This window comes from Grammomys surdaster, unplaced genomic scaffold, assembly GCF_004785775.1.
Source record: "Grammomys surdaster isolate TR1022 unplaced genomic scaffold, NIH_TR_1.0 126271, whole genome shotgun sequence".
NCBI classification, from domain to species: domain Eukaryota; kingdom Metazoa; phylum Chordata; class Mammalia; order Rodentia; family Muridae; genus Grammomys; species Grammomys surdaster.
The window spans coordinates 10,622,043-10,649,471 of NW_021621071.1; the positions used below are offsets into that span (position 1 = coordinate 10,622,043).

Genomic DNA, 27,429 nt, shown 5'->3' on the forward strand with positions numbered 1-27,429 from the left:
GGGAGAGGGAGAGGGAAAGGGGGAGAGGGGGAGAGGGGGAGAGGGGGAGAGAGGGAGAGGGGGAGAGGGGGAGAGGGAGAGAGTAAACCCAAATGTAACCATTGATTCAATGGGAACTTGATTTCTGTATCAAGCAGGTCTGGGACTAGACCTCAGTTCCATTACAAACTACATATGCACATACTTAGTGAGACGTTGTCTATGACATGAAGCCATCGTAACAACGAGTTATGACCTAGCTGGTCATCACAGCAGTGGGACACTGGAACACAGAGGATAGGCTCTGTACTCCTTGGCTGATCACAGTCTAGTCGGGTGACCCAGTTATTCATCAAATAGGTTTCCTGTCCTCTACCTTGTTAGATGAAGGTGAACTTGAGCAGCACGTGGCATAAAGTGCAGACTTGATAAACACCGGACTACACAAGTCTCACTCCCTCATTTTTTACAACACTTCTTTTTCTTTTACCAAATTTCTACTAGAAGATCTAACTCTACATAATGAGAACTAAAAAAGGACAATGGCATCAACATCAAAAGAAAACCAAACTTAAATGAGTTGGTTAAAGGGTAACAATGTGTAAGACATCATATTTCAGAAGCACTAGTCACCAGAAGGGATCATTTTCTGTTCAAAGGATTCCCGTCCCGGTCCTCCTGAGAATACTTAATCTCCCACATACCCTCATCAGCAGTGGTCGAGGTACCAGGCTAGTCTATAAAGCTCTTCTCTGGGCAGCCCTGGCACACTTGCAGACATCTACTTCCCTGTTATGTTCTTCACAAATCTTAAATATTGCCTCAAAAGTTAGTCAGGTTTTGAAAGCAACTCAGAAACTGAGGCAGCACCCATCACGCAGGGATGGCCCACAGGGATGTCATCAAGTGCTCCAGTTAGACACAGAGCATGTGTTTCCAGAGTGCTCCACCAGGGGGACCTCTTAACTTTCCAAATAGTAAGCTGGGCTTTCACTACCAAATTATGAAAAAAGCCCAATAAAAGCCCTTGGTAAGATAGAAATATATTTATATAAATAAGCTGATTAAAACTCCTTCTGAAGGAGAAAGAATAAGGAAAATGACAATAAAGTATGATTAGTCACAGTTAACAAATCAGAAGCACAGACAGTACTGGGACTTCTTTACCATGCACTAGAAGCCAGGGAAGTTGGTGAGCACCTGTGGGAGTGGCAGGAATGGCTACTTCATCTGCCACTGCATTCAAGTGTTCAATCTTTGCACATAAAGCCATAATATACATATGTAGAAATGAAACGTACAAGAGTTATCCATAAGCAGAAAGCTTGCTGTGTGTACCTCACATTAATCAATGTCTGATACCAAGTGGGGGGTTTCTTTCTTTTACCGCCGCACAGATAAAATAAGAAAGCCGCCTGGAGCGAGGCTAGGCTCGCACTGTCATTCTAGACCAGAAGTAACATCGACATTCTCAAACGCAGTTTATAAAGCTCAAGCTCTTGGAAAAAGTAATTTCCTTTTCGAGATTATTTCCTAAGGAAATGACTAGGGAAAAAAGTCAATGCACTTTAGTTATATAATAAAATATTAGCCAGCAATTAGAAACACAAACCTTGTAAGCTGTGTAATGGGAGAGGCAAATGTACATATTTCTAAGGGTAAACACATGAATATTTATAATAGGAGATATTTACAGTTATACTAATTTTAAAGATACATTTTAAAAGACTAAAGAAAGCTAGACCAAATACCAGAGGTTACTATTGTACAGTAAATTTAAAACTTTTTCTGTTTATTTCTCATGAGAATTAAATTATGGTGATAATTTCTATTAAAAATAAACACTATTTTTATGAAATACTTAAGAGAATTGCCTAGAATTTGAGACTTTATTTTTTGGAGAAAAAAAAACCCTGTTTATTGATTTATTTTATTTATTTACTTATTTATTTATTTGGTTTGGTATTGAGTATTTTCGGCAGCTGTCTAAACTGTATCTATGATGTGACAACCATTACATATTCTACAACCTGAGGAGACTAACAAACACAGATGTGTGTACATATGAACCTAATGAATATTAATATTTGAAAATAACTTTACAAAATGCAATCTAGACTCTTTTTTTTAATATGCAGTAAAAAGTCTATAGAGTTAAAAACAAAAGTGAAATCTCAGTCCTCAATCTGAAACATGAAATACAAGCTGAGGACACATCTCAGTGAGAGAATACTTGCCTAGCAAGGCCTGGGGTTTGCTCTAGGCTCAATCCCAAGCACTGCAGAAACAGAAACAAACAAACAAAAAGCCAACAACAACAAAACTTAGACAAACCAAACCCACCACCACCAAAATCCAACTGTTTTGAAGTATGAAATAATCCTAGGAAAACATCACAAAACTACAGAAGAGCAAGCTCCATTCACAGCACCCACATGGCAGCTCACAACCTTCAACTACAACTACCAAGGATTCAAGATACCCTCTTCTGACAAATAAGGATACCAAGCACATCAATGGTGCACATATATAAATACAAGCAAACCATTCAAACACATACAAATACATACTTTTAATTCTACTTTCAAAATGTCCAATATCCAGAAAGGTCAACTAGTAGTATAAATACAGTGTTAGAATCTGAATCTAGGTCTAATCTTGATCACATGACACTGGTTACATCTTTTTGTAATGCAAATGTAAAGTATACATTAAGCTAAAAACTCAGTCCACTTTTACCTGGGGAGTCCATTTTAATCCCAACACTCAGGAGGCAGAGGCAGACAAATCTCTGAGTAAGGCCAGCCTGGTCTACAAAGTTAGTTCTAGAACTGGCCAGCCAGGGATACATAGAGAAACCCTGTTTCAACAAGAACAAAACCTCACCTCAGTCTACGTTTGATGACAAGTGTGCATGACAGAACTAAAGGTAATTAAAAATTAATTATGTTTTCAAGAATATACAAAAGACAGTCAGCAAACCCCATCATTTGATATTATTCAATTAGCAGTTAGAGGTACACTTAAAAAAAAAAAAAGGCAAAGTGTTTCACTGAAGATATTATGGAAGCATAAAATGGAGAAAGGGGAAGAAAAAAATGAAAATATAAGAATCAGAAAGTCCCCCAACTTGGGTAAGGAATTAGGCATTCAGACTGAAGAAACCCAACAAGTAAGAAAGAAAGTCAAATCTGAAGAGGAGGAATAAGAACACATTAGGAGACACTGCTTTCAGGGGTTGGGCAGATGGCTCAGCTGAAGTGCTTGTTTGCATGAGCACATGAACCTGACATGGTGGCACACACCTGTACCCCCAGAACTGGGGAGGCAGGCAGGGGTGGCTGGAGCATACTGGCCATGCGGCTAAAGTGAATCAGGGAAGCTCAGGATTCAATGAGACCCTGGTTTTTCAAAGTAAGAAGGAGAACACTGAAGACAACACACACAGTGTTGCTCTCTAGCCTCCCTCCCCATGTGTGAGCCTGCACATCTACCCACACATATGCACACGTGTCCACAAAGACACACACTGTTATTATCAAACTGTCAAAAGGCAAAGAAAGTTTTACAGAAGAGAAAAGCGACTCATCACACAGGAGAACCTACTCAATAGTCAGCAGATTTTGGCAGGAATCTTAAGAGCGTAAGATGAAATACACAAAGCGATGAGAGAAAATACAAAAAAAGAAGTATGGCAGGAAACAAAGTTTTCATACAGATAGCAATCAGAAACAGCAAAAAAAGTCTCTCCCATTAATAACAGACTTAAAATAAAAATCAATACATTGATTCAATACAAAACCTAATCAATACATTGGATGGATAGATGAATAAAAAATCCATCCAACTACCTTCTGTGTAAAAGAAACCCACTTTGGCTTTAAGGGCATACACACAGGCTGACAAGGACAAACAGTCCATGCAAACAGCTAACTATTTAAGGAACATGGTGACTATCTTAACAAAACTCAAGTGTCACAGGCAAGGCAGCTCAATCCACTCGGAAGAGACAGCAGTTATACTGGCATATACACATTAGAGGACCCACCTCTCTAGAGTAGCTAAGACAGAGCAGAAGGGAGACCATACTATTGTTGATAGTAGATTGCTATACCCAACTTTCAAAAATGGATAGAACATACAAAGATCAATAAGAAAAATGATGACTTAAATACAAGCCAGACAGAACTACAAGACAAACATTTCATCCACAGAAAAATACATTCTCCTCTTTTGAGAATTTCAGAAATGAACACAATGTATTTTCACTATACCTACCTCCCCCGCTTCTAAGTCTTCCTGTCCTCCACAAACCCCTCTAAAACTCATGCCCTCCCCTTCTAAAAACTGCATGTGTACATTATCGAGCCCGATTAGTGTTGCTTGGGTTTAGAACCACTTGAACATGGGCAACGTTAAGGGGCTTCCTGAAGACTGTGGCTATTCAATAGGGGAGAAGGTTTCTGTGCCTTCTCCATTCACCCCACAACACTGACTGATGTGGTCCTGGACAGATATGAAAGAATAATTCATTTCTAACTTTATTACTTACTTCATTACAGAAAATTACTACTAACCTCGAATTCTTAAAAAAAAAAAGGGAACTTTTCCAAACATACTTAATTTAAAATTTTAACATTTATATATATATATATTTACTATGTATGTATGCATGCATGCATGCATGCATAGCCATGTGAATCCAACGGCTCACATGTGACAGAGGACTCTCCTTCCATCACGTGAGTCTCAAGTGCATTTATCTAGTGAATGGTCTTGCTAGCTCCCAAACTGACTTTTATATGTTGGTTTTTGTTATCAATGTTAGATAGATGGGACATGAAAATTCAGATTAATATCGTTGAGTAGAAACACAAACATTCCCAATAAAATACCAGAAAAGGGACTTCAACTGCATATTAAAAGTATTATACAGCCAGGCGGTGGTGGCGCACGCCATTAATCCCAGCACTTGGGAGGCAGAGGCAGGTGGATTTCTGAGTTCGAGGCCAGCCTGGTCTACAGAGTGACTTCCAGGACAGCCAGGACTACACAGAGAAACCCTGTCTCAAAAAAACCAATAAATAAATAAATAAACAAACAAATAAATAAATAAATGTATTATACAGACATTTCAACACAAAAAAATATCAATGCAATTTTTTCCTAATCTGTTAAACCTGTTGTATTGATCTGATAAATAAACAAATCAGCGAGGGGCTGGAGAGAAGCCTCAGTGGTTAAGAGCACTGACTACTCTTCCAGAGGTCCTGAGTTCAATTCCCAGCAACCACATGGTGGCTCACAACCATCTGGAATGGGATCCGATGCCCTCTTCTGGTGTGTCTGAAGAGAGCAATGGTGTACTCATATACATAAAATAAGTAAAAATCTTAAAATGTCAAAAAAAAATCAACAAAATTAAAAATCACAATATTATTTGGGTCCTTATCTATCCTGTTAATTACAAGGAGTATTCATATTGCAGTCCCAATAAAAAGTAAATGAAAATAAAAATATTTAAATCAAATGATTATTTCAATAGCTGCAGAAAAAAGCATGAGAAAACTTAACACATCTTCAACAATGTGTTAAAAAAAAAAATGCCCAGGAGTAAAAGGAAAGGATGTCAATGTAATAGGGGCCATACCCAAAAAGGCCCCCACACGGACAGTCAGACTTGACAGTGTGAACACAAAGCTGTCCTCTAAGACCTGAAGAAGGCGAGGGGTCCCCGCTCACCACTTTTATTCAACACAGCACTAGAAAGTCTAGTGGATTAACTTATGCAAGAAATTTTAAAATATAAAACAGGAAAAAGTAAATTTATCCCTTTTCACAAATGATATCATCATCTACATTAAAACAAAAAACCTCTAAAGATTCTTGATCAAAAAAAGTCCCCTTAGAGTAAATGAAGTCATCAAACTTGCAGGGTATAAAAATCAACATAGAAAAATCAATTGTTTCCTATATAGTAACTGCAAAGAAACTCAACAGGAAATGAATAAAAAAAATGTTTATAACAGTCTCAAAAAGGAAATGCTTAAGAATAAACTTAAAGGAGATGAAAATTACATATACCAAAACCCACAAAACTTTGCTGAAAGAAATTAAGACACAAATAAATAAAAAGCCACTTAATAAACTATTAGACTTTTAATAAAGTAGGCCTTTTATAGGCCTAACTTTAATGCTTATCTTACAATTTCTAGGGATTCTGTTTTTGTTTTTTTTAAATTTATTTCATTTATTTACACTCCAAATGTGGCCCCCCTTCCTGTTGCCCCCTCCCAGAGTTCTTCACCTCATCCTCCCTCCCTTTTGCCTCTGAGAGGCTGCTCCTCCAAGGCTTAGTGGATAAAAACAATCTTAAGGGGCTGGAGAGATGGCTCAGTGGTCAAGAGCATTTGTTGCTCTTCCATAGGGCCCAAAAATCAGTTCTCAGCACCCATATCAGACAGTTCACAACACCTATAACTCCTGCTCCAGAGGATATAACACCCTCTTCTACCTTCAGAAACAATTAATGCACAGGTGCGCGCACGCGCACACACGCACACACACACACACACACTCACTCACTCACTCAATATTGGGTGTAAGAAAAGATAGCTTGATGGGTAAAGTACAAACATAAGGAACTAAATTCAGATTCCCAGCATTGCCGGGCAGTGGTGGCGCAGGCCTTTAATCCCAGCTCTTGGGAGGCAGAGGCACGAGGCCAGCCTGGTCTACAGACTGAGTTCCAGGACAGCCAGGGCTATATAAAACAAAACAAAACAAAAACCCAAAAAACAGATTCCCAGCATTAAAATAGATTGGATGGATGGATGGATGGATGGATGGATGGATGATGGATAGATGGATGGATGATGGATGATGGATGGATGGATGATGGATGGATGTGATGGATGGATGGATGATGGATGAATGGATGGATGATGGATGGATGGATGGATGATGGATGGATGGATGGATGATGGATGGATGGATGGATGGATGATGGATGGATGGATGATGGATGGATGTGATGGATGGATGATGGATGGATGGATGGATGATGGATGGATGGATGGATGATGGATGGATGGATGGATGGATGGATGGATGGCATGGCCACATACTTCTGAAACCTCAGCCCTAGGGGTGAGTGGGGAGTTGGAAGCAGTAGAGACATGTAGTCCTTCAAGTCTTCTTCTAATCAGCCAGTCTGCCTAGTCGATAGGTGAGCTCCAGGTTCAGAATAATAGAGACCCTGTCATAAATACTAAGGTGGAAAAGGATAGGGGACACACCTAGCACTGATCTCTCCCCCGCTCCGCCCCCAATAAAACATAGAAGACCCCAAACAGACAAGAGCCTAGATTAAAAAAGGACAAAGCTGAGGCTTTTTTTTTTACTTCAAATCTTATGAAAAAGGTATAATAAATAAAAAGAATATACTATCAAATGTTATCATATGGCCTTGGAAGACATTAAATAAAGTAAGTCAGAAGTATCAATGAGCCTAGTTACAAATCTAAATACTACAAAACTGATGCAGAAAAGAAAGCAGTGATTGTCAGAATTTAAGAGAAAAATAGGTGGCTACTGTGCAATGAACATAGGGTTTCAGTCATAAAATGAAAATGTCCTGGAAATTATATATATATATATATATATATATATATATATATATATATATATATATATATATATATATAAAATAACAGGTATACAATTACCACACTGTACTGTATGTACATTTAAAATATTAATAGGAAAGAACTTGTTACTTTTTAAAAGCACGATATTTAGCGGGTAGGAGAAATGACACTAGATTACGTCTGGACCCACAGAGTCATCTACTGAGAGGCTGGCTGGACCAGCATCTCCGTTTGCAAGCATTCACATCTTTATGGGACTATTTACATGACTGTCATGAAACTTTCCAGCTTTTTTTTTTTTTATTCCATTTTTCCCTTTCACAAATTAGAAAGGCATTTTCTATCTTTAACCTTCTAATTTTTTTTTCCAGCTAGTTCCAGGATGACGTGTAACAGCTCAGAGAACCTCCCCTGCACATCTTCTCAGTACCTGAGATAACTCATCTGAGCAGGACTGACTAAAACCGATTCCATTTTCCTTATTATATCTGCTTACATGACACTAAATATAGTAAGACCTTTTAATTTTATAAGCTTTATTATTTTTAAAGAAATCCATATAACGAAATATAAATACATATAAATAAATAGCAATACCCAAATCTCCACAAGTCAGTGATCTTCCAGTTAGAAGAGGACTCAAGAGCAGGGGCTTTAAAGCCTCACGCTCACCACACTTCTGTATCAAGTACACGGCGTGCACTCATTCACCTCCAAACAACCCAGGACAGAAACACAGCTCAAGAAAGTTAGCTTTATATCCTTAAGATATAAATACAATTCAACCAGCTTCATATCAATAATCTCAGGAAGAAAAAACACACACACATATTCTCTCTTAACAGGAACCTAGCCAAAAATATACACATGTAAGTAAACAAATGTACAAGTGGGTGAAGTTACGTGGAGGGAGGGAGGGAGGGAGGGAGAGAGAGAGGGAGAGAGAGAGAGAGAGAGAGAGAGAGAGAGAGAGAGAGAGAGAGAGAGAGAGAGAGAGAGAGAGAGACTGTGACACGCACAGAGAGAGAGAGAGAGAGAGAGGCTAACCGTAAGGGACGAAGAGCCCTGGGTGCAGGTAATGGAGGCGAGTGCTGAGGAACACAAAGAGACCGCCTTAAACAGGATGCAAAGTTATCGAGCGCTTGATGCTTCTGACAGTACTAAGGACATACATGAGCTTTAAGAACATGGCTATTAATATTCTGATTTTACTGCTTACTTTTAAATATGCAGCTGCTTCTTGGACAGAAAGCATCCTTTGACTAGAACTGCCACATTCATGATCTCCTGAAAAGATTAGCATATTAATTTGAAGTACAATATTAACCAGAAAAAAAAAAGAAATAGAATTTAAAGTATTTTATAAATTATACAATTATATAATTATAATCAATAAAGCTTGATGAACATTACTTTTATTTTCTAGAAACAATTCCAATATCTAGTGTAAACAAGCAACTACCCATACATAAACCACTACTTTTAAATTAATTTTAGCCTATATAAGAATATCTTCCTCTTATGTTCTAAACTATAAGCCAATGTAGGCACAATGTCACTCTGACAGCTTGTTCTTAAAGGGGACCATCCAGGAAATTCTCTTTACTGACTTACACATAGATTACTAAAGCTAATAATCCAAAGACTCAGATTAAGTCTAAATTTACTATTGCATCGTATCTTCCTGCCACACTAAGCATGGCTACTTTCAGAGCATAATCACGCTCATCGTAGGCAGGAGTACATGTCCCTGAAAAATTGATAACACAGATCAACAGTGAAACTAGGCAGAAATGTCTACCTGTGAAACTAAGATTGAGTTATTATAAAGGGGTGTGCTATAAAAAAGTTAGAGAAATTACTTTCTTTTTTAATATAAACCTTTTTCTAGACTACATGTGGTTATTACAGATATTTTTCCTTGTACTAAACTCCAATTCTAAGTTTTTGCTGCCTTATTACTTTCAAGTAGTTAAAAATACCTTCAACCTCAAAATATAGTAAGGAAAGTGAAATCCTGCCAAACCTTTCTGTAGTGAAAGTCTATTTTTATTTATTAGTTTACTCATGAAGCCAGGATGTAATGGGGGTAATTAGACAGGGATAAGTATCTACTGGATAAATAAAGAAGTCTTCAAACTTTATAATGCTTCCCAGAGACTCAGATTCTACAGGTCCAGAACACAAGTCAGCAAAACACAGCCAAGGGCCAAATGTGGCCTACTGTTGGTATTCACAGATAGAGTCTAGTCAAGCTAGTCTTTTAACATACTATTTACGGTTACTCTCACACTATCATAGCAAAATAAGACAGTAATGACAGAGGCAGCCTAGTCCACAAAGCCTAAAACATTAACTATGGGCACTTCATAGGAAAAAAACTTGCCAATACCCACTCTGGGGGAGGAAATCTACATCTTTAAAAGCAACCCTTGTGTGTTGCTCTGGTAAACCACAGACTGTGCTCATAAATTTGCTATTGAGAGCCATACAGGATTCAGTTAGCAAAATAAGGATTTCTTAGCTATAAAATACATTAGACTTACTTCCAGACTTATTTACTAGAGAATACCAAATGTTACTAGCTGTAGTATATATGAATGAAGGCAAATCAGTATGTACAAAGGAAGCATTTAATGATGTACACGTGAGAACTGTACACAGAATTAAGACTAAAAACTTGAGCAAAACTATGGACTCAAAGATCAAGACAGATAAGGCAGGAGTGAGCATCAGGACTGTCAAGACTTCTGTTTAACCAGGAGTCACACTGTATCTGTCCCCCAGAACTCTGCCTAGGACCCCAACTGCACACAGTAGTCTGCTTCTGCAAACCCTGGAAGGTTCCATCTTTGTTTTCAAATCCTTTATAAGAAGGGATCCAAAGTCATTTCTTTCAGATTATATGTAAAATGTTAGTAATTTGCATATTGAATTGGATAAACACAAATGCTATTATGGTAACTTGCAAATCTCAAACTTTTTTTTTTTTTGGGGGGGGGTCGAGACAGGGTTTCTCTGTGTAGTCCTGGCTGTCCTGGAGCTCACTCTGTAGACCAGGCTGGCCTCGAACTCAGAAATCCGCCTGCCTCTGCCTCCCAAGTTCTGGGATTAAAGGCGTGTACCACCACTGCCCGGCTTTGCAAATCTCAAACTTAGTAAGAATCCGTTTAATAACTTCACTGAATTATTAAGACTGCAGATGCATTGATGGCTAGGCACTCTAACAGATTCAAAAGCAGAGTGTGAAAAGAATCTAACTAAAAATACAATACCTTATTTCCTTTAAGGAAAGGAAAGACAACTGCATAATCACCAAAAGGTCTAGACCTGTGTATCTAACCCAAGATTTTAATTAATCACGTTTATCCAATTCAACTGCTATTTAACCCTTCAAAATTTGTTATACAATATATACAAATATATTACACAATATTTATAAATAACATCAAATATATATATGACAAGCAGAAAAATGATCTTGCTTCCATCTGTATAAATTTAAAAAAAAAAATCTCTAAAGAAAAGTACTGTATAAATATGAGCCTGTACTTAGGCAAGACTACCATTACTGACAACACACAAAACACGTGGCTAATGTTAGAAATGTTTTGGGAGACAATAAATGCTAAAATAATACCTGCGATCTGGGCCAACCGATCATGAAGTTTGTACAATGTGCTCATCAAAAGATTTTTTTCACTTTCCTAAAATTAAAAAAAAAAATTATGAAACACAAATTTTTTAAAAAGTCTATAGTTTTTAAAAAGGAGGAAATCAAGCTAAAATGGTTAAAGACATATAATATGAAAGGCAAAGCATATGGAAACAATACCTACTATACTTTAAGAACGTTACCATAAATTATCACTGTATGTATTTTACTTCTTGAAAACTAAACTGACACAGGGGGCTGGAGAGGTGGCTCAGGGATTGAGAGTTTTTCTCCCAGAAGGTCAGAGTTCAAGCCCAGCATGAGCCTGTCAGGCTGCTCACAATCTTCCACAACCCCAGTTTCATGGGATGTGATGCCTCTGGCCTCTGTGAGCACCAGTACTTATGTGCACACACCCACACACAGACACACACACATATATACAACACTGTTCTCACGTGCTACCCCTCCTGTAGTCATCACAGCCAGCCCTCCAATCCCACCTGTGTAACAAGGCACACTGCCCGCCTCTCCTCCAGCTAGCGTACATTTCATGTGTGAGTGCCTGATTTGATTTGTGTACAGACGTGGGGTTGCACACACACGGGTATACTGCCATACCCCTTGTAGTCAGAAAACAAATAGGAATGCTTTCTCTCCTTCCACCATGTGTGTTCAAACTCACATGTTTGACATGTTTGCTGGTAAGCACCTTTAGCCACTGAGCCATCCTCCAGCCCCTCACGGTTTGTTTAATCTGACTCCACCACATAGCTAAAGGAACGTGCGTTGTTACTTTGACATACATCCTGTCCTCAACTTTCAAGATGACCCTTGGATATAACTACCAGTAAAGTGAAGCATGCAATGACGTTGAGAAGCAAAGATCTATTTTCTCAGAGAAAAGTGAGACACAACAAAGTATTTCCCATTCTCAAGAACACCACCACCAAAACACCATGCAGTATCATACTGTAACTGCCAAGTCCAACGCAAACAGAGAGACAGGTCAACAAAAGCCCATCTGTGTAACAGAGCATTCAAGCTGGGCTGCACAGGAAGAAGAGAGACTTGACCATCATTCCAGCCAGAGGGAACTGCACAAGCAGAGGTACAGAGGCATGATAGCACTGGTTACACTTCTTACAGAAGCAGTAGCGAGTTGAAGGAAACATAGCTTAGAGTTGGCTGCCACAGACCCCTAGGTATGAAGAAAAAGAGTTTGGCTTTATTCTGAAAATTTAAGAGAAAAAGTAAGCCAGCTTTGTGCATGTCTAGAATATTGCTCTGATCAGAAGGTGGAGATGCTATGGAGTAAACATGGTGGGGTCTATATAATCTATCACGTAGTCTAAACAATGATATCCAAATTTAAGAACAACTGTAACTAAGATAAACCTTTGCAAGTTTAGAGGGGCACACTGAGATAAAGCTATGATTATCAGGGGAAGCCTTCCTGAGCACAGGATTTATGGATGAATCCGCTCATGGAGCTAGCTCAGGCATGGTTAGAAGGTGTAGACTGGGACACGTACACATGCCTGAAGACATGAAGCTGCATCCACCCTTTTGTCCCCACACTTATGTCCAGGAAACAAGGACAACAAGCTTCCAGGCTCTGTGAAACAACACTCTGTCAATGCAAGTACCATCAGGGAAGGAGGAAGAAGCCTTCATCAGAGGCTCCAAATCCCCACCTCATGTCCTCTTTATGTCTCATGATGACAGACAAGGTATCCATCCCTCCAGGTGGCTGCTTGTTCCCAAGCTTTTGCCACATCACCCTTTTATTGACCTCACCCTTAGGTTATTCTGAAACAAGGCAATTCCTATCTTCATACAAAGTTAAAAACCCAAATGTAAAGCGGTAGTTTATACCTGTAATCCCAGCACAAGGAGACTGAGACAGGAAAATAGCAAATCTAAGGCCAGGGTGGACTATTTAATAAGACTATCTCACAGATAGATAGATAGATAGATAGATAGATAGATAGATAGATAGATAGATAGATAGATAGATAAGATAGAGGCTCTGCCTCAAAAAAAATCAACAGATAAAAATTCAAACTGCAATAATCACACACCAAAAAATAAAAGTGGGCCGAAACCCAAGAGTCTTAAACTGAATCTGCGATTCTACAAATTACTAAAGAAAATAGTTATCTACTTCCAAGGTTCCATGAGTCCACTGTACTAAGTCTCAACTATAACACTATGGAATTTTTAGACTCGGTTGTCAAATTCACTGCAAATAAACATCTTCACTACAGAATATATTGAAGAGAATTATTCCAAAGTCCCAGTCCTAAAAATCTGAAATAATATTCTACAGTCTGACTACACTTTATTATGTGCTCTTAAGAGACAAATAATTTTGATAGAGATCTATACAATGGTCAGACTCTACAGTGAGAAATCAGCAGAGAACTATGTACTGCAGTGCTCACTTCAGCGCTAAGTATCTAAATCTGCAGTGTTTATCCTATGGCAAGCAGAAAGGATTGGATGTAAATAAAAATGTGGTTCAAGTTATTACATCATCCTTTGAAAAAGAACCTTTTAAACAGCCTTGGTTTTTTTTTCCTTTTAAGCCTCTACTTTCCCGATCCGTCATCGCACCAACAGAACAAAGATCCAAAAAGAAACAAAATGAAGACAAAGCAAAAGTCTGCTAAGGCCTCAGACAACACAAGGCATACTCTTAGGTAGGAGAGCCAGATCCATGGCATGGCCGCTCCCATTGGGTGGGGCACTTGTCTTTACATTCGGTTGTCGGGGGCAGCTCTGCATCAGACACATTGGAGGTAGGAATCCTCAGAGTGAGCAGGCTAAAGGGCCTGACGGTTACTTTCCTTAGTTTACAGTCAGTTTAGTACTTTCATCATTTACAACATGACATACATTATAAGCATTAGGATCTTTTACTTACTTGTATTTTTCCAAATGTTTCATCAAAGGGGTTTTTTACTATCAAGGAAAAGAAAGAAAAAAGAACTATTAGCATCACTCCAGCACGTCAATCCTAAACAAGTACCCTGAGAAGCCAGCACATGCAGTTCCACCAATGCACATACAAAACCAATGTAAACCAACCAGAGGTAAAAAGCCGGGAAAGAAATAAGACCAACTATGCTAGACGTTCTCACTTTAAATTCATGGTCTTCTCCATCACAACTGAAAGCCAGTGTTATACAAGGAATGGATGATTCACAGCTCTGCACCAGTCCTTAGTAATACCTCCTTAAACTACGGCCTTGCTCACTCTCCGCTGATTTCCTCTGAAGGAGGAATAACAATTGCACGTACCTGATCCAGTCAGGTAAGGACTAAGTGAGACAGCCCTATAAATGCCTGGCACAGCAGCAGCAGCTAGCACTCACTATGCTCAGTATACACTAACCATCTTATTATCACTAAATATATCATGGTTCTACCTTAACCTGCTGCTTTAAAACTAAATAGTTCTTTTAGCATTCAACCTTCTAGTATCTACCAAAGAGAAAACAAACAAAAACCTGACTCTTTGTTAACATCTAGAAAAAATGGCAAGGAAAAAATAAACATATCAAAGTAGCTGACAATTAGATTTTAGTATTTGACAATCAAATATTATAAAGGAAATTTATAGTACTTTCCATGTAATCTTTCTCTACCTAAAGTCTCCCCAAAACATGATGCCTGATAATAATTTAATATATAACATGTCTCAGAATTACTCAGACTCTTTCCCATATGACCTATTATTTATATGTCATATACATATATACATATGCATGTGAATATGCAAACTTCACAGACACTTGATGAAAACTCTTACTCATTTTATACAGACCGTATACTACACAATCCAGGCACAAGGAAGTCCAACGGATCTCATAATGTAGTTCACATTGACCAGATTTCCTTTCTGAGATGCTTTTCTATTTTTATTTGAGAAAACAGGAAGTTCCATAGGAACCAGGAACTGCTTGATTCCAAGAAAGTTCATGTACAAGACCGCTTTTCAAGGTACAATTAAAAAGCAATGGAAAAAGTATATCCTGCTATCAGACTTTCTAAATGACCATTTAGATAACTTTTCTCCTATAACAAGAAGGTATCAATGCTGGGAAAGAAATATTTTTGAAAAGTAGAAAATCAGAAGTTCTCAAAATAGGAATAGAAAATTGAGTTTTTTTTCTTTTTTAAATCAAAGCACATGGATTACAAAGTTTTCTTTCTTTCTTTCTTTCTTTCTTTTTTTTTGAGACAGGGTTTCTCTGTATAGCCCTGGCTGTCCTGGAACTTACTCTGTAGACCAGGCTGGCCTCGAACTCAGAAATCCGCCTGCCTCTGCCTCCCAAATGCTGGGATTAAAGGTGTGTGCCACCACCGCCCGGCTACAAAGTACTTTTTAATAGCATTGATTTTTAATGTGAAATCTGAACCCTCTAAAATAAAGCTATATAAAGGTAAGTGTGCCTGAGAGCAGAACATATGTAAATCAGCCTGCACACTGCTGCTCTGAGGGCTGCTCACAACAGGCACCAGTGTAAGGCACATCTATACGGATGGAGACAAGTACACTTGGTGCTGGAAAGGCTTACCATCATCTAAGCCAAAGCCACAGATATGTGTATTTTGCTCTGTGTTTCAAAGGTAACTGTGTTAAAACTCTAACAGAAGCTGGGGGAGGCTGTCAGAAGAATTAGGAAGGCAGGAAAAGTAACACAGAAAACAGTCACGTTAAAAATGACTGATGTCTTTTCTTTTATATCCTAGATTTGTGCTCCAAGCCTAGGGAAACTGAGAACTGGCACATCTAAAAAGCCAGGGGGATTTTTTTCTGCTCTTCAGTTAATCCCCCCCTCCAAATGTCAACAATTGACACATAATAAATTGATTTAAGAATGATAAATGAAAGACTTATCGTTAAGTTTTAGAAGACAACTCTATGTAAGCACAGCAATTCCTAAGCAGTCAGCCCTCAAATTGAAGAAGCATGTTCAACACATTTCTCTTCCCTCAAATCATTTTAATATTTTTAAGACACCAATATTCTTAATTGAAGCTGTCTGATCTTTATGGAGAAAAAGAATTATCATATGTTTAAATACCCACAAATATTCTTATCAATAGTGACCTACCTAACAATCTGGAGGACTGTGGCAATTGCAGAGAAGACCCATATCTCAAGAGCATGGGACAGCAGAACTTTATCACTTTCTTAGCTGGTCTCTTCTCTCAGGAGGACTGAGTGAACTACAGTACTCACTCTTACCCGACAGTGACCGTGCTCTCCCCGAGTGCTTCCCATCCTTTAAAGGCACAGTGAGCTCCATCCACACTGTGGCTGTCTTCTACCTATGCTTCTCACCAGCTCACATGGTTCCTCCTCTCAGACTCTCCCAGGTTAGCCATTTCGTCTTCTACAACCATAGACCGCTCCAAGTTATTTCAAACTTCAGATATTCTAAACTCTTCTTGTACATATCCTTAATACTTTGACTTATCTTTCCTTTAAATTACATTAATGACTATAAATCAAATTCCTAAAATGTTTAATTTGATCTTCAAAATCTTCTACTGGTTCCAGAAGTTTTAGCTTATAAATTTAACAAGACACACTTTTATTTTCCTTCTCCAAGCTTGTTACCAATTTCAAAAATATAGTTTTGTCAAAGCTTTCAACAAATGTAAACACTTTTTCCAGTTTTTAACATGAATATTTACCAAGGACTATGACTTCCTAAACAGGAATATTGTTATGAACATGACTTGGGATACTGTAGAGTATGTGCTACTCTTAACCAAACAAACGGATGATCTTTCAAAAGGACTCCATACGGGTCACAAGTGCCAGTAAAGAGATCGGTCCTTTGAGTACTTCATGCTCGACAACGTAAACCTGGGCACTCAATGAGTAAGTGTATTTGTCCCAGCTTAATTTCTATAGCTGTGATAAAAGACTGATAAAAAGCATCTTGGAGGAGAGGGTTTATCTGGCTTACAGGTTACAGCCCATCCTTTAGGAAGCCAGGGACAGGAGTTCACCACAGGCATATGGAGGCAGGACCTGAAGCAGAAATCATGAAGGAATGCGGCTTACAGGCTTACTCAAGCTACCTTTCTTATACAAAGCCCAGCCCCACCTACCCAGGGCACCGCTCTAGTGGGCAATCAAGAAACTGACCCAAGAGACATGCCCACAGGACAATCTTTAGAGGCAATCTCTTAACTGAGAGTCCTTCTCCCCAGGTATGTCTAGGTTTGTGTCACACTGACAGCCAGAGCAACAGATCCCTGCCCTCCTGAAACTTATGTTCTACAGAGATTCAAAGAAACAATGAACAAGTTAATGTTAAAAATGCATCTGTGCCAGGTAGGCCTAAATCTTTTCGATGGAAACAACAGGGCTCGATTGTGAAGGAAAGAAGCTATCTAAGTAAGATAATCAGAGAAACCCCTCCCCTCCAATAGCATTTCAATAGAGTCCTGGAAGAGCATGCCATATGGCCCTCAAATGTGAAGGTTAGACACAGAGAGACTGTAAGGTACTAACAGTGTGGTACATTACTCCTAGAATGAAGTGGGGCAGCACAGTCAGAATATCCTACAGTGGAACAGACAGTAAGCAGTCAGAAAGGGAGACTGGAAGACCAATGAAGGGAGTCAGCAAGTGGGATCTTAAACAAGTTTAAGGCAGAAACCTCAGAGAACTGGAAGCATTAGTTATCCAGTTCACACTTTAAAGGACCAGCACATGTAAAAAGGACCAAGTCTATCTGGATCGATACAATTAGCTTCACAGTATGCACTCAGTCTTCTACTCTGTGCATTTGGAATTAAAGTAAATTACAGTACACAGAAAGATATTTTTCCCAGGAAAATTCTAGACATTTGCTTCTCCTGGTAATTTTCATTCTCTATGTTCTCTGCTTTCTCTCTGCCCCAAGAGTCAAGTCTGCAGCTACAACCGTGAAGGCTGTGCAAGTACTGTAACTCGCTGCAACGTCCTCATCTCTGACCCTCTGTAGTCTGAGTGCCTTCACAGCCACACAGTTTGATTTAAGTAGGTGGTGTTTTTTTCTTTCTCTAACAAAAGCACAAAAACTTCTCTCTTCCTCTCTCAACACCTGGAGAAGTCTGGTGCTAAAGACATGAAGAATAGACAAGCTGAAGGCCCACGTCTCACTGACACCAAAAAAGTCCAATGACCTGACTACTGGGCAGTCCTCTCAAGTGACAGCAATTACTGCAGCACTCCTGTACTGGGAGCTAGCTTGTTGACACATAGTTTAAAGTGCCTCACTTAATACAACACCAGTGTTTTAGAGATGTATTACCAGATTTTGTTCGGAGCCATTGACCCAAAAAGGTTGGTTACCTGAGATAAATATACTTTTGTTAACGGAATTCACAACAAAATTAAAATCTATTTATGTATGACTCCAAAGGCTATCTACTTCTCATTATAAAAACCATGAAAACTAAAGTATTCTTCTACTTTTAAAAAGCATAGAGCATTTTTCTCTTATCCTTTCAAATGTTGAGTTAGTAAGCTTCAACTCCTTATGATCTAACCTGTCAAAACCAACAGATCCATGGCTAGAGAACCTCATCATCTGCTCGAGAACCTCAGAGGCTCTTAGGCGAGGAGAACATTGCAAACCAGTCCTCAACTACACACACAAGGAGATGAGTGTATCCGTAGTGTATCCCAGGACTGTCAAGCTAAGAATCAGCCCCAGCCTTCCTCTGCACAAAAGCACCACATTCACAAGACTGCTTTGGAACATACCATGTGACACCAGTTTTTAAAAGCTGTAATTACTCAATTTAGTATTGTGATAGATCATTTAGCTTTATCTTGCAAAGCAAAACATTACTGAACAAGTATCTGCTCTATGCCACTTGTCAGGCTGAGTTACAGGAGTTAAGAATAAAGATAAGTTCATTCTATAGAGCAATGACTCTAAAGACATGGGCTTTTAGGGGCAGCCTTTTACAGTTCTAAAACTCTATGGACTAGCCCGGGCGTGGTGGTGCACACCTTTAATCCTAGCGCTCAGAAGGCAGACAAAGGGGGCTCTCTGAGTTTGAAGCTAGCCGGGGCTACACAGAGAAAACCTGTCGTGGAAAACCAAAAGAAAAAAGGACACACACAGACACACACACACACACACCACACCACTCTATGATCTTAAACTAAGTCCTAAGAAAAATTCAATTCATCTAAGCAGAAATATTCAACAATGTAAATTACCAATTATCTCTCTGAGTTGTGTCTTTTTATATAGATACTCAAATGTGTGAATCCCACCTCTAACATTAGCGGGATTAAGCAGCCTGATTCTATGTGAGAGGAGAGAGGGAGGGAGGGAGGGAGGGAGGGAGGGAGGGAGGGAGGGAGGGAGGGAATGTTTCCAACAGCTGAAGAACACTGCCCCCATGTGTTCTTCACCATCAGCCAGGCTAATCTAAATATGGACAGTGAGCAAGGCAGGACATTCTTTTGCAACAGCAATTGCCCATTTGTTTCCTGACATTTTGACAATTATTCCTGGCCTTATTAAATATATGCTTGTTCTATAACAGAGACTTGACGTATACTTAGAGAGATCCTTTGCAGTCTGTTTCTGTGAGGCTTGGTTCAGGGAAGCAAGTCTACCACCTTTACCCTAGACAGGAATGAGTGTTTAGCCATAACGCATTACCAACCTGGAATATAAAGACAACTATAAAATAGTTGATTCATGAAAGAAAGAGAAGAGGGGGGAAAAGATCATTCTCTAGCTCACATATTGTATTCTACAGGACTTCTAGTTAATTTATCTGCTTTAAGAAGCAGTAATCCCATGAGACTTCCAAATAAAATATTCTTTGAAAGACAAGTTTATAATGACTTTATAAAAACAAAGAGGGCTTTAAATGATAAAGTGTGGGTATCAAATACTAACAATACATAGAAAAAATGTATTCAAGGACTTAAAAGGTGACAATTCAGAATCAGACAGGCCAATCTCTTTCCTTTAAGGTGGGTACTTTGTTCATTTTATAGGAGACTCCTGAGAGCATAGCAGCACAGGCCCAGCACTCAGGAGCCAGAGTCAGGCTAACAAGTATAGAGTGTGCTCAGCCACACAGGGAGACTGTGCCTGGAGGAATTTTTCTCTTTTTAAAAGAAATACCACATAAAATTGGTATCAGACTGTAATTAAAATTGCTTATCTTTACCAAGTTTAAATTATTATTTATTTAATGTATATGAGTACACTGTCACTGTTCTCAGACACAGCAGAAGAAGGGATTGGATTCCATTACAGGTGGTTGTGAGCCACCATGTGGTTGCTGGGAATTGAACTCAGGACCTCTGAAAGAGCAGTCAGTGCTGTTGACCATTGATCCATCTCTCCAGCCCATCTCAAGTTTTAACTTTACATTATGGGTGTACTCAGGTCTGGGATCTGTTACAAAAACTAAATGGGGAAAAAAAAAGAACTGAAAAGTAAAGGATGCAAAGCAAACAGAGACTATATAAACAGGAGAATCATAGAAACTATATAAACAGCAGGACCATATAGACAATATAAACAGTAGGACCATATAGACTATATAGACAGTAGGACTGTATAGACTGTATAAGTAGACTATATAGACTATATAAACAGAAGGACATATAGACTATATAAACAGTAGGACCATATAGACTATATAAACAGTAAGACCATAGACTATATAAGTAGTAGGACTAAGTAATGAGTATAAGTACTGACAATACAGTTCTTTCAACTTTGAAATTTTTCATATTAGAGGGGAATGAATATAAATACAAAAAATATTTTACTTTGAAGTATATTTTACAAAACAAAACAAGAAATGTTGATGGATTAAATACTATCAAAAATTTGTTTTTAGTCTGACCTATGAGAAACTGTAATTATTACTCTGTTAAACAATAAAAAAAATTAACTCTTCTTAACAGAAGTGATGTCACAGAGCAACCTGTTATCCATAAAACTGGAGCTATCAGTCGTCACTTGTAGGTGAGGTCTAATGGCCCAGATCTAAGTTCTACTGCTCAGGAAGCTGAGGCAGGATGGTTAAGTTCACTGCCTGCTGAGAGAGCTTCAAGTCAGCTTGGATAGCTTACTGAGGCCTTAAGCTAAACAGCCAGACCCACTGAACTAATTAATTTGCACTTTTTTGGGAAAATAGAAATTGGGAGAATTTCTTTCTGTAGAAATGACCTGCATGAAATGTTAAAAGTCCTTAGAGGAAAATGATTCAGATAAGAAACTTGGAACTAGTTAAAGAAATGAAGCCCATCAGAAGAGGAATGGAAAATAAAACCAAACTCATTTTTCTTACTATTAACTAAATATATTAAAGAAACTTAGTAGCTAATAACTACCAAAACCAGAAAACACCAGGCCCAGGTGAGTTTCCTGGTAAATTTTACTAAAAATCTGAAGAAGAATTTAACTGTCTACATTATCCTCCAGAAGATGGAAGGAATACTGGACTTAGCCTATCAGAGCAGCATTATCCTTAATATCAAAGCCAAAGTATAAGAAAATCATACATCAACGGGTGTCATGAACTCAGGTGTGAAATCTTCTACAGAAAAACTCAAATCTAACAATGCAAAAAGAAAAACAACCAACTTCATTTAGCCATGTATACTGGCTAACTTCACCATCATTCAAAAGCCAACTAACTTAATCCACCAAAAAGGCCAGAGAAAAACCATTTAATGAACTGTTGCACCCATTACTAATTCTAAAAATGCTCAGTAAACAAGGATAGATAGAAATAATACCTTCATAAAACATGACAATAGGTTTCTGACAAGAACAAAGCTCTATTCATTCCCAACAGCTAGAAAATGGAGCCAGCCTCCATGTCCAGGAACTGATGGGTAATGGGGAATGCGATAGTGGTACATATACATAATGGCATTCTATTCAGCTATAAAGAAAAATGAAATAAAACTTGAAGGCAAATGGGTGGAACTGGAAAATAACTGTATGGAGTGAGGCAATCTAGCCAGGCAAAGAAAGTCAAATACCACCCACCATATAGTTTCTCTCAATGGTAGATCATAGCTTGGAATTTTTAGGTTTAATTTGAAAATTTCATCTACAGAGACCAGAAGTGACCAGGGCCATAGTGGATGCGGGCAAAAGGCCTTGGGGGCAGGGATGGTGAGCACAGGTGACATGAAAGTGAGGGAATAATTTGGTGTTGCAAGTTTTTAACAGGAACAGGGTGAAAGGTGGAGAGAAAATGGGATACTGGGAAGAAGTTAACAAAAATTCAGGCCATACAAAGTGACATAGAAGCTTTATAAATTAATTTATAAAGACAGAACAGATCCCATACCCGGATGGATAGTGCCAATCCCAAAGCCATGGGTTATTAAATGACAGTCTCAGTGCCAGGTGTAGGACGTCCCCCATTGTTGCTGAGTAGCAAGACCACAGAGATCCTCAAAACTACACAGCTTATGGCCACTTCCCTCGGCTGCCCAGAGTGGAATGATAAGACCCTACTGCTAAAGACACCACACACCTTGTTTGCAGGGACAGATAAGGCAGGCTGGAACTGAATGGAAAGCCTCCTCCCTCTGCAGGCTAGTCTTCACGGTGCCTCATGTTGCTATGCAGACAGATGAAGGAAAAAATGTAACCAAGGATCACTCTTAGCTGTGCACCACAAGCACACACTGCCAGCTTAGCAGGCAAGGGTGTTTCCTGGTGTGATAGTAGCACGGCTGCTAGGGAAACCACTAACTGATTTGATGTGAACCGGGGTCCACTTGCAGGAGGAAGTCCCTGTCCGTCTATTCCTATGAATTTAGACAAAGGTCCATGACCAGGGAGGTAAAAGGTCCTAGGAATAAAGCTACTACTCTATTTTATTAAGTGGACATGACATGCCCTCTAACTTGACAACATCTCTTTACAGTGGAGGGCGGCTAATTCCGAGAATCCTAGCTGGTCAAGGCGCTCAGAACAAGTGAGTGTTGAGAGCTTAGCTGCCCATGCTACATCCACATCGCTCCCTAAGGGTCAGAGGGTACCCAGAAAGAGGTGGAAAGAACTGAAGAGCTGGATGATTGTGGAGAAAAGCCAGAGCTCTCGTAAATTCATAGTCACTGCAGCTGCCCGCAAAGGGCCCGAACAAGACTGGGCAATAAGCATCCAGCTCTCAGTGGGGGAGGGGCTCACAGGCCCCACGCTGACCAGGGGAGCTGAGGCAGCTGAGGACTACTAGAAGGGAGAAAGTCACTGCCTTTGATGCCGTAGCTACCGCTAAGTTAGTTAACTTACCGCTAAGTCAGTTAACTACAACTTAGGTCTCTGTCTGAAATTCCCAAGCATAAAGGAGACAATTTTTAACACACTACCTTCCCATTGCTCAAGGAGCATCAAGGAAAAGGGAGCAGAAAAACTGTTAAGAGCCTGAAGACAGGGAGGACTGACAGCCACTAACAGTGTGCTCTAGCCATGGCGAGGCCATCACTCGTGAACTCACAGCAGCTGTGCCTGTCTGTATCTAAACACACACAATCAGAGCAGCCAACGTGGCGCACAGACCAGGTGAAGGGTGTGTTCACAAAGTCCCACCCCAGCTGAAGAACTACTGGCAGTTGAAGTCAGTTGTCTTCCAGGGTGTGGCCCCCGAAGGCGGCTCGTGCTCCAGTGGATGGTCCTATAGCATGTGAGCAGGGTTAACTGGACTCAGCACAGTGAAGAAAGGAAACTGGGAGAGAATACAGGAATCAGAAATGAAACTGGAATAGCAGATAGGACTGGAGTGTGATCAAGACACATCCTTCACATGTATGAGATTCTCAAAGAAGAAATAAAAACATATTCAGTCAACTGCCCTCTTACACACCAGGCAAGGGGGATTTATCGCATACAAAAGTAAAAAGAAATAAACGAAATAAAAGCCAAAGACAGCACTGCCCGGGCTAGCCTTGACCTCTCTCTGTAGACTGTGGAGTTCCATGAGTCTTCTGGTTTTGAACAGCACCCAACTTATGAATTGTTCTTTGCTCAAATAAACTTAAATTTATTTCGTGAGTTTTTTTTTAACATTATGCTATTCCTTTAGCTTCCTTCTATTCCCACAGAGCTTTTATAGCACACTTCAAATTCCAGATGTTTAAAGTTTAAGTGTAACTGTTCTAATCCTTCCTTAGTTATTAAAAAAAAATCTAATTTTATAATGAAAGGAAAAAGTGTCCTTTCTGGAACAGCATGAGAGCCTCTATATCTAAGGTTTTAATTGCATTTCTGTATTTTTGATCATGTTCAATTTCTGCTTTACACTCAGATTTCCAAAACTTAAAGTTCATGAAACACCAGAATTCAACTTGCCATAACAATTGCATAACAATACTCTGAGCAAATCAACATGGCTGATACTTTATTCTCTAAAATCTAAGCAAGCAACCTCAAAATCATGGAATAAAATAAATTTAGTTTATGTACCTTTATGCCATCCACTATGGTTTGTATACATATCATCAAAAATCCTTTATGTTACAGGATATAGATACCCTGGGATAATTATCTGTACTGAAATCTTAGTTCTGCCATATACACACCACAGACTAGTAGTTTCTTAATCTTCCAAAGATTCCGTTTCCTTATCTAAAGAACAGGAGAGATGACAGTCTAGAGCTGCTAGGGGATTGTTGTATTTCACTGCTTTGCTAACTAAATTTGTCCTCAACAACTTTATCCACACAATAAATACACTGATTACTCTCAGCTCCATCCTCTCTTCTCCCTACCAGCCACTCCTGTCCCTCCTCCCCACTGGCTCCTTTCCAGCCTTTCTGTTCTCTTCTGTGACCCAGTTTAACCACTCAGTTTAACCAGGTGGTCTCTGTGAGCAAGGGTACGAACTACCTAAGGGAGCCTGATGGGCTCACCTGTGGGTACACATCTGAAGACAGGACTCACTCCCCTTCTCCACAAGCATTCAGTAGCAGCTGGTCAGCAGGAAAGAGTAGGTCCCTGAGCTCTTCCACTATCTGTGACTGTTTCCAGGCCTGCTCTTGAATAGGTCCAATGAAGGCAACAGGCTGGTGAGGGTTCATGACTGCTCTGAGCCTCCTCCCGCCATGAACAGAAGAGAGCATTTTGCATCCCTTCTCTCTCTCCTCTTACATTCTATCTCATTTTCCATAATATTCCCTAAGCCTTACAGGGGATAGTAAAAATAATCTGCTTAAGGCTCAACATCCAACTTTTTTGAACAGCCAAGAATCTCTGCATACACCCAACACTCACTGCAAAGAGAAATGTCTCTGACCAAGGCTAAAAGGTAGCTTGTGTCTATGACATATGTCCATCATGGAGTCCTCAGCTATTAAGTTTTAAGAACTGAATAATGCAAGCAAAATCTAAACATTTCAGTACTCAAGACACAGAGGCACACATGCATAGACTTAGGGCCCCTTGAACTAAGCTATCATTAAAATGTTCGTAACTATAAATCCAGTCACAGTAAAATCTGTAAAAACCTCAATTTCTTTCTATTTCATTATTTTATTATCTTATTTATTTGGTTTCCCTGTGTGGCTATGGCTGTCCTGGAACTCAATCTGGAGACCAGGCTGGCCTTGAATTCAAGAGGTCCACCTGCCTCTGCCTCCTGAGTGCTGGGATTAAAGATGTGCACCACCACTGCCCAGCTACTCTGTTGCTTAAAACCATTCTTACATGGCTAAGCAACATCCTCCCAAATTCTACCACTGCTTAACGAAGCATACAACTCTGAAAATTCCTTTAAAACCAAAGATGGTTTATGTTGCAAAAATGATCTAAGTTTTAATTCACCAGGCATATCCTTTCTTCCTCAAGAACCAAAATTACTATTCATGAATTGGGGGTAGGGGGCAAAGATGCCTCATGACACATTGGTAGAGTTAACAGTGTAAGCAGAAAGATAAAACAAACTCCTTATAGATTCTTACAATATCTGCTCTAGCTAGACTTACTAGAATTTTCCTACTTTAATATGTTCTGAGCCGTGTGGTGGTGGCGCACGCCTTTAATCCCAGCACTTGGGAGGCAGAGGCAGGTGGATTTCTGAGTTCGAGGCCAGCCTGGTCTACAGAGTGAGTTCCAGAACAGCCGGGGCTGCACAGAGAAACCCTGTCTCAAAAAACCAAAAAATAAATAAATAGATAAATAAAAAGTTCTGTTTTTGTCAACCCTATTATTTTCTATTTTTAAAACTTTTGAATTCAAGTAGCATGATCGCATGATCACATATTTTTATTTCCCTCTAGGATTCATGACTAAGCAGTAAGTGATAAAAACCCAGTATCTATTATTTAAATCTCTATAGAAACTAACAAGATTGAACATCTTTAAGAAAGAACATAGGGCTGTGTAGAGAGATGGCTCAGCAGTTAAGAGCACTTGTTGCTCTTGCAGGGGGCCCAGGTTCAATTCTCAGCACCTACACAGTGGCTCGTAGACATGGGTAGCTCCAGGGATCTGATGACTCTGTGACCTTCCTGGGCACCAAGCATGCATGTGGTACACATACACATGCAGGCAAAACACTCATGCACATTAGACAAACAAACTGAAAGAAAAGGAGGAAGAATGAAAAAGAAAATAAGCAAAGCAAGCGCTGTGGTCCTACAGCCTACAAGAATACTGTTGCCCACCCCATTTTTTCTGGCCCACTGGAGACTGACCCAGACCTCTCGAACACTAGAAAGTGCCTGGATGCTAAACTGTAGTTTCAGGCAACAGTAAAGGGGCATCAAAAGTTTTAAAATATGTATTACACATAGTCCATGATTCTGACCAATTCAAAACGTGAGAGAGCTACCTGTCTTCCCTCTTTGAACAAAGGAGGTTGCTGTGGTGAGTAAAGTCTTTACAAATACGAATCTAATTCAAGGAATTATTCAATTTAAATTCGAGGTGCTAGGCCAGGCGGTGGTGGCGTACATCTTTAATCCCAGCACTTGGGAGGCAGAGGCAGGCGGATTTCTGAGTTTGAGGCCAGCCTGGTCTACAGAGTGAGTTCCAGGACAGCCAGGACTACACAGAGAAACCCTGTCTCGAAAAACCAAAAAAAAAAAAAAAAAAAAAAAAAAAAAAAAATCGAGATGCTAAGTATAAA

General features: G+C 39.3%; 1 protein-coding gene across 1 annotated transcript in view; it reads right to left on the reverse strand.

The window, feature by feature from the left end:
* Nucleotides 1-27,429, reverse strand: part of Lemd3 (LEM domain containing 3) — a 52,597-nt gene that overhangs the window by 12,972 nt on the left and 12,196 nt on the right. Inside the window, exons 2-4 of the mRNA XM_028759084.1 lie at nucleotides 14,213-14,250; nucleotides 11,269-11,335; nucleotides 8,848-8,915 (exon numbers count right to left, since the gene is read on the reverse strand). Coding sequence (XP_028614917.1) covers nucleotides 8,848-8,915; nucleotides 11,269-11,335; nucleotides 14,213-14,250 — 173 coding nt within the window. The remainder of the gene's footprint in view (nucleotides 1-8,847; nucleotides 8,916-11,268; nucleotides 11,336-14,212; nucleotides 14,251-27,429) is intronic.